Raw genomic sequence first — 8,077 nt, 5'->3', positions numbered from 1 at the left:
AAATTTGTGCCGTATCGCAATGGTAAAATATAATAGCTTTCTGTATAATAGGTAGGTGGGTTAGAATATTGGGCGGAGTCATAGGAGGGGACCTGATTGGCGGGATAAGAATGGGAGAGGAAAGATGAGGGCGCTCGCTCACACTACGTCATTGTGTTTTCGGCTAGCGCGGCGTACGCGTTCCGTGTGATAAATTTTATATGAAAAAAATGTTAGAATTTTATACAAATATCAACTCGGGATTGATGCAGGACGGCATGCAGCCTCCGCTCTCGTGTGCCGGAAGAACAGGTTAGTGAAAGTGTTACTTCCTTAAGGACGTTGCGAATTTTTATAACCGAGTTTTTTTAATTTGTTCTTAGTAAGTAAAGTGGTAAAAAATTTTTTTTTGTATTCATATGTGTTCAAATTTATAAACTATATTTTTCCTATCGAGTAAGCGATTAGTAAATTATAAAAAAATTAAAAATAATATGTGTTACAATGAAAATCAGATTAATTAAATAGAAAAAAGTAAATAATAATATTCATTCACACCGCTACAGTACTTTAACTGTAGTCGGTTTGTTAATTGAATTAAATCAAATGTTCCGCAAAATAAGGCAACATTCATTTCTAGTAATATAACGTATGTGTGACAAATTTTGTTTGCTATTGTTTTTGTTAAATATATAATTTGCATACAGTGCAATTGACTGATGTTCTCTCAACAACTTGATATAACCTCATCCCTTTTTAATAAAACCGTGTACTAAAAAAAATTGTTAAACGAGTATTAATATTGTCTTTATATCATAAATTATCAGAACAAATTGAAGTTCGAATATTCAAAACGACGTACGCGCGATTTAAGTTAGCTTCTGTTAAAATAGTGTCCCGAAAATTTAGATTTTCACGAAGTTTTAAAGAAATTTGAAAGTATCATAAAATAAACAAGATAATATAACAACAAAATCCTAAGTTACAAAAACATAGTAAAAATGAGAGATATAATAACGATGGTTTCAACTAACGCTAAGTGTCGCTTATACTACGATTTCCTTAACAATAGTGGATAAATATATACTTTGCAAACTGTGCCTTATGCATACAACATTTAACATTATTTGTATTTAAGACATTTTTCAAATAAAATATACATTTGACAGAAAGCGGCCGATATTGGCATAACGCGTACAGATTAAAGTTTTTATTGGAACTTTCCGCGAAACGGTGAACAAACGTCTTATGTTCACATTTTACTAATGTCCGAATATTTTCATTTTCCATTTTCGGGAATAGATGTCATGTTTTGATTAAAAAATTCAGCTGTGAAAATACTCGAAAATTTTCCAACATTTTGACAATTTAAAATATCCAAACGGCGGACGGCCTAGATTTTTACATGATAATAACGAAATTGCTTATTTATTTAATGTAACACTGCATGAAATATAAGTATTTAATGTTTAACATATGTATTGAGATATTCTATATCTAAACTTATATCTTTATTAAACTATTTATTTTACACAAATAGGTATACAATATCATTATATAACGCGCTTTAAATTATTATTGTACAATTATGTGGATTATCAGACTAATATATATCAAAAAATATATATATATTTTTTTTCCTCGTAAATGTCTCTGTGACACTGATGTCGACAAGCTAGAACATCACGGCCCGCAAAAAAGTGCAGGCTTTCGCTTCGCTTCACGAGACATGCCGCACTTAACGATATCAAACGCCAGTCCCTTGTCACCGTCGACGTGCCAAGTCTACTTGAGATGATGGCAAGAGACCGGACAGTATGAGTTTGATTCCATGGAAGATGGGCCGGGTATGGTATGCAGTATGCAGACACAATGGCCCCTTCCCATCTACATGGAACCAAAATCAGAGCTGGTGCGGTTTGTAAATCGGCTGAAAAAGCTGAAGCATGCTAATACTGGGGTCTGGGCTCCGAATATAATTTTGTCCGTGGGGTAATAGCGCTTTAACGCTTTTTAAGGAAATAGCAAAAAGGTTAGTCGACATCGCAGCTAGTATATTCAGAACCTTGCCTAAAGGGACTCCTTTCAATAATATATTTTAGTTTTTATATTTTAAGGTTAGTTATTTTTTGTTATATTAATTTATGTTAGAAAAGTATATGAGTCTTTTTATTTATGTATTCATATCTAAATAACAACAAATATTAAGTAAGATCCTGTCAAAATAATTTATATTGTGATAAATAAAAAAATACAAAAAAAATGTTACTAAAAAAATCCAGACTACACATTTGGTACACATTTATATTGAACTTGATTGGCATGAATAAGCACTGAAAGCACAGCTTTGCTTTGCATAAACAAGCTTTTACAGTTTTTATTCGTAAATTTCTTTGTTGATATTTAGTCTATTTGGAATAAGTTATTTAGGGTTGAGTTTGTGCTATACAATTATTATAATCCTATGTACAAAGCCCTATATCATAATTTTATTCTTAATCTTGCCATTTTCATCTTGTACAAACTTTGCTTACACGTGTAATATTTAAATCAATTAGTTTATATTTAAATAAACCCGAGTTTTTATCCGTTAAAATTTCGAGTTGATTTTCAGGATGCATGCGTTTATTCGTTCAACTTTTTCATCTTCTTTTAGACAATAACGTTCTCCAAACACGCACCTCGAATCGATTTACTGTTAGGGATGTTTTATGTCGACGTTTTGTTCCCCGTTTGATCCGTGACCCGGGTGACTGAAGCCCCTCCCACAAGGGCGTGTCTCCCAAGGAATGACTTGATGCATCGACCATGTCTTAAGAAAGCTTTGTGCTAACTCGATGTTTCAAAATACATGTAAGCGAAATAGGCTTCCAGACATTGGGTTAGTGTAATGGTATAAGGTTTTGAGACAAGGCGTGTTCCGTGTCACGTTTCGTCGCGTATAGGAGATCAAGTATAAAATGAACTAAAAATGCGTACGTCGAATATTTTTATGGGAAATCTTTTCACGTAACAGAAATTCTAGTGGCTTAACACAGACGTTTTGTGCTCTATCGTTAACTCGTTGTGTGAAAGAAAAAAACAGCCAAATTGTTTTGAGTCCCGTCGGAATTGCAAATTGAATTTATTGTAGCAATATTTCCACACTAATTGTTTTTAAAATATTTTTTTACGCTTCTTTTTAGATGTAATGATATAATAATTAAAACTTATAGCTTTCAATCGTATTTAGTAGATTTTAACCGCAAAGTAAAATAAAAAAGATTTAGCTTTAAAGATTAGAGGTCCCTAAAGGTCAAGAATTATTTAAAAAGTAGGTATTTGTTATTTACTGAACGTAAAATTGTTTACGAATGAAAGCGGACAAAATAAATAATTGTAAAACTCTGAAATTATTTTTACCAGTTAAAAATATATTGGATTTTAAAGTCTTTGTGGGATAATTAAATACAATATGGAAATAGTAAAATGCGTTTCATTTATCTATATATATATATAAAAGAAAGTTGTGCTAGTACACTATTTATAACTCAAAAACGTCTAAACCGATTTGTCTGAAAATTGGTGGCGAGATAACTTAGAACCAGGCGACATATGATTGTATCCATTCATTCAATTCGGTGCATTCCCGTGGGACGTGACATAAAACGTGGTATAAGAAAACGCAACAAGCAGAAATCTCAAAATTTATTACACAAAACATCAGACATCATCTAGCCGTTCATTTGTTGAAAAATGTTGTTCCAAAAATGGAAAGAAGTCTTGGAATTTATCGATTGCTGTTTATTTCGAGTTTCTATTGGCTTATCGTGGCGATATTATCATTAACAATGCCGCCACTAAGACTAACCAATCTTGATAATGCCGTAATACAATAAATGCGTAGACCGATTTTGACAAGTGTTTAAGTGAAATCGAGAATAGTTCAGATTATTTAAAAAGATGTTTTTGTTTGTTTTTTTTTTTAAGTTTAAAATTTTGTATTTAAAATGTGTACAACAAAGGACAACGTCTGTCGGGTCCGCTAGTATTTACATGAAACGTGTTTATTTGATAATTACGTAATCACACAAATACCGACGGCGTTGCTTTAATTATGATATTCAGGATAAATAACATTTTATTATAATTAATCCGAAATTTAACGGAATACAAATTAAATAACATTCTGAATATTTTATTCAATTAAACTTAGCTTATTTTTGTATTTAAGTTGACAAATTATTGTTGAGCCCATTAAAATATACGCATTCCTTAAACTTTTTTAAATAAATATCTTTGCACATTTATTTTAACTTTCTGAATTTAATAGCAAAAGCGAATTTCTTTTGATAATTGTATTTCTCTTGTAATAGATCTTGCGTACCGACGGTATGTGCATGCTTCATCAGAGGAGTTAGGAATTTCTCAATTCTAACGTAGAAAATGTTTAATCTTATACACTTTGTGTTATGTTGATATTGATTGAGGCCTATATCGTGCCTTGTATCTTAACCCTTATTTTTTAAAACTCCAAATTAGTATCTTAATATCACTTTCTAATAAACTAGATACTGTCTTCTTTTCAGAACTAAGCGCGAGCATCAAGAGGGAGAAAATAGTTGAAATATGCGAAGGCTGTGGCCAGAAAATCCAAGATCGTTATCTTATGAGAGTGGGAGAACTTTCTTGGCACGAACATTGCCTCAGTTGCTGCGTCTGCGGCTGTCCGTTAGCACACACCTGCTACACCAGAAATGCAAAACTCTACTGCAAACCCGATTACGATAGGTAAATATAATATTATCAATATTCATAGCACATAAGCGACTTCTTGCGATGCTAGCGAAATGTCATGCGAAATTGCTTTGCGCTCGTTTTATATATAAATCCATGAATCCCATTTGTCCCAGATTATTCGGCGTCAAATGCACCAGATGCGGCGATAGGCTGCTTCCGCAAGAAATGGTCATGAGAGCTCAACAATATGTGTTTCATATACAATGCTTCGTGTGCGTTATGTGCTGTCAACCCCTGCAAAAAGGAGAACAATACGTTGTCAGAGCTGGCCAAATCTTTTGTAGACAAGACTTCGAAAAGGAAATGTATTTGATGCAACATGCTGAGGATGATATGATAATAGACGATTCAGAGCGGCCTAGGGACGGACGGCGTGGACCGAAACGCCCAAGAACGATTTTAACCTCAGCTCAGCGCAGGCAATTTAAAGCCTCCTTCGAAGTTAGTCCTAAGCCTTGTAGAAAAGTACGTGAAGCTTTAGCCAAAGACACCGGCTTAAGCGTCCGAGTTGTACAAGTATGGTTCCAAAATCAACGAGCTAAGATGAAAAAGATACAACGTAAAGCGAAGCAGGAAGGCGACAAAAACGCTGATAAAGATAAAGATAAGGATGAAAAGAGTATCAAACAAGAGTCACCATCTAGTGAGCACGGCAACTATCTCGGGCTTGACGCTTCTTACTCTGCATCGAGCCAACCTCTTAACCCCAACCTACCTTATTCTCCTGATGGTAATTATCCTTTTGACATACTTGTAATAAATACATATTAGCAATGAAATAATTAAATTCTTCTTTCCAGATTATCCAGTCCATTCTGGAGATAGCTTCTGCAGTTCAGATATATCTCTAGATGGAAGCAATTTCGATCAACTAGACGAAGGTGCATCTGACACAATGAGCCTCCAGAATTTGGAGGTGAATCATCACGGTCACAATCATTCGAACCATGGCAATCATGAACCTCTTAATCTTGGTACGGGTGCTGTCGTAAATCCAATAGACAAGCTTTACCTGATGCAGAATTCCTACTTTAGTACAGAACATTGATTAAGCGAAACCCGCGCGAGCCGGAATAATACTGCTATGCGCTTGGGATCCTTTAATAGTGACCACACAGCTAAGTCCACGGCTACAGCCACCAGTCACACGATTACCGAGACGAATTCATTTAACTCCTTCTTTGATTTTAGTCCTTTTTCCATGTCTTAAAATTTTAGTATTTCTTATAAACGTACCAGATTCGTTCAGGAATGTTTTGTTACGCTTATTACGATATAGAATAATAATAAAACATATTTGAAGTTAGAAGAACGTTTACGGAAGTAAATGTCTTTAATTAAATTAAGAATTGTGTGTCTTTAACTTAATAATTTAGATCCTACGCAACCGTTTGTAGTTTTTTGATGACTCTTGTTTCCTAGTATATATACCTACATACCTACCTGGTACCTAAGTACCTACATCGTATGTATTCATGTACCTAATTAACGCATTATGGTAGATATTTAACTGTTAAAAATTCAATACGTATTCTAATAACATACAAATAGTTTAATTTATGCATCACAATAGAATTAGTATACCTGTACATATATCTAATAATTTAAAAAGGTTTTTGACCAACAATGTATGAATATAGAAACTAATTTACTAAACTATTCTCCGTGGACTTAACTTAAATTGTAAATATAAAACTTGGAACTTATAGATCCGTGTCTATTTTATAGTATCTTGTGAAGATCAAATTAATTAAGGCGTAATCTAGTCATAAAATCTGTAACATGTCGCGATCATAATTCAAATGTATGGAGAAATGTCCTTTCCTAAAACTTATTATAAATTTATTCATCCCATGAACTATAATATCAGGCAAGGTATCATAGAATGCAATAAGATTTAGTCTAAAAATGTAGTGATGTTATATGAATTAGAAAAGTATCATGTACCTATAGTATATTTTCTGTTCATAGGAAACTCACTAGAAAATAGCTCTCACTTTTACAGATTACGTAGTCGAACCTACTAAACTTACCTAATGAAACAAAACATATACTAAAAGTTCCAATAACATTAATATTTATAACAATAAAGCTTTAACGTACACAAAATTGTCGAACACATGTATAGATATTGTTCACATCACACTCGGGACCGATAAATTAGGATGAAAGGTTAATGACACACGGTTTAACAATGATGCTAATCGATTTTATATGAGAAATGATATGTAGGAATCAATGCGATATTCGTTCTTGCACAAAATTCGACTTTGAATCGCCTTTACGACCTTATTTATATGTTCCGTGATTGTGTATCTACTACAACGTACTCGATTAATATTCTATTTAAAAATGAATTAAAGTACTGGTAAATCTACAACTACCGACTGATAAAATAGAATTGTTTAGTGTAGAGAGTTGTAGGAATTGGCAGCGACTGTTTTGGAACATGTCAAAAAGTCAATAATCGGGAATGGAGTTTGAAAACCCTTAGTAGGATATCTAACTACCTCAAAAGCCATTAGCAAGGATAGTATGGAATTGCTACTCACTCACCTTTTTTACCTATCAAAGATACTATTAGGTAGCATTGTACCATGAAAGGCTCCTGATCTGAAATTGTATCTAAATTTATATAGTTCTTGTAAGTTGGCAAGTCATTATAGTACATGCGCAGAAGTCGTTTTGGAACTTTCACTACTACAGCTATGCGCGAACTTTTCCCCGCCCCGCAAATACCAAGTTACGTGTATTTACTTTTAAACCTTCTAGAATATATTATAGGTTCCACAAGTATAAATGTAGATACTATAGTCTTAATCGGCATATTTTCATATGTCGTTTCTAGTCAAAAATATACGGTTTAGATATAAGAATGCAACAAAAATTATTGTTATTCAGGTATTTTATAATTGATGTAAAATATTATAACAGATTAAGTATTTCCTTGTTGTTTAATATATTTCCCTGTATTTCTGTAATTTCATATTTCTTTGCGAAATTTAGACAGCAATTATACGAATTGTAGCTATATCGAAAAATATGTTAACTTTGTATTTCTCAATTCAAATCAATTATTTATTATAATGTCGTCATTTTGTTCTGAAACAAGCAAACATCATGAAGTCGATCGTTGGATAAATGCATATGCTTATCTACTAAATTGCTGATTGAAATATTAATTCAGTGGGTCATAGATTACTGCACTGCCTTTTGTGTGCACGTCATAGACGTTTTTTGACACACTGGAGACAGCGTATCCGTTATCGTCATGTTTTCCTACAGCATGTGAGCAAAGAAATTTGTTGCATTCTCGAGG

General features: G+C 33.1%; 1 protein-coding gene across 1 annotated transcript; it reads left to right on the top strand.

Moving 5' to 3' along the window:
• Nucleotides 1-209: 209 nt before the first annotated feature.
• On the top strand, nt 210-5,868 carry LOC123718782 (LIM homeobox transcription factor 1-beta). Its single transcript, XM_045675569.1, has 4 exons — nt 210-291; nt 4,548-4,749; nt 4,872-5,488; nt 5,559-5,868. Exons 1-4 carry the CDS (start codon nt 210-212, stop codon nt 5,804-5,806), a joined length of 1,149 nt encoding a protein of 382 aa, XP_045531525.1. The 3' UTR covers nt 5,807-5,868.
• Nucleotides 5,869-8,077: the final 2,209 nt, after the last annotated feature.

This window comes from Pieris brassicae, chromosome Z, assembly GCF_905147105.1.
Source record: "Pieris brassicae chromosome Z, ilPieBrab1.1, whole genome shotgun sequence".
NCBI lineage: Eukaryota > Metazoa > Arthropoda > Insecta > Lepidoptera > Pieridae > Pieris > Pieris brassicae.
This window is presented reverse-complemented; position numbering and strand designations above follow the sequence as displayed.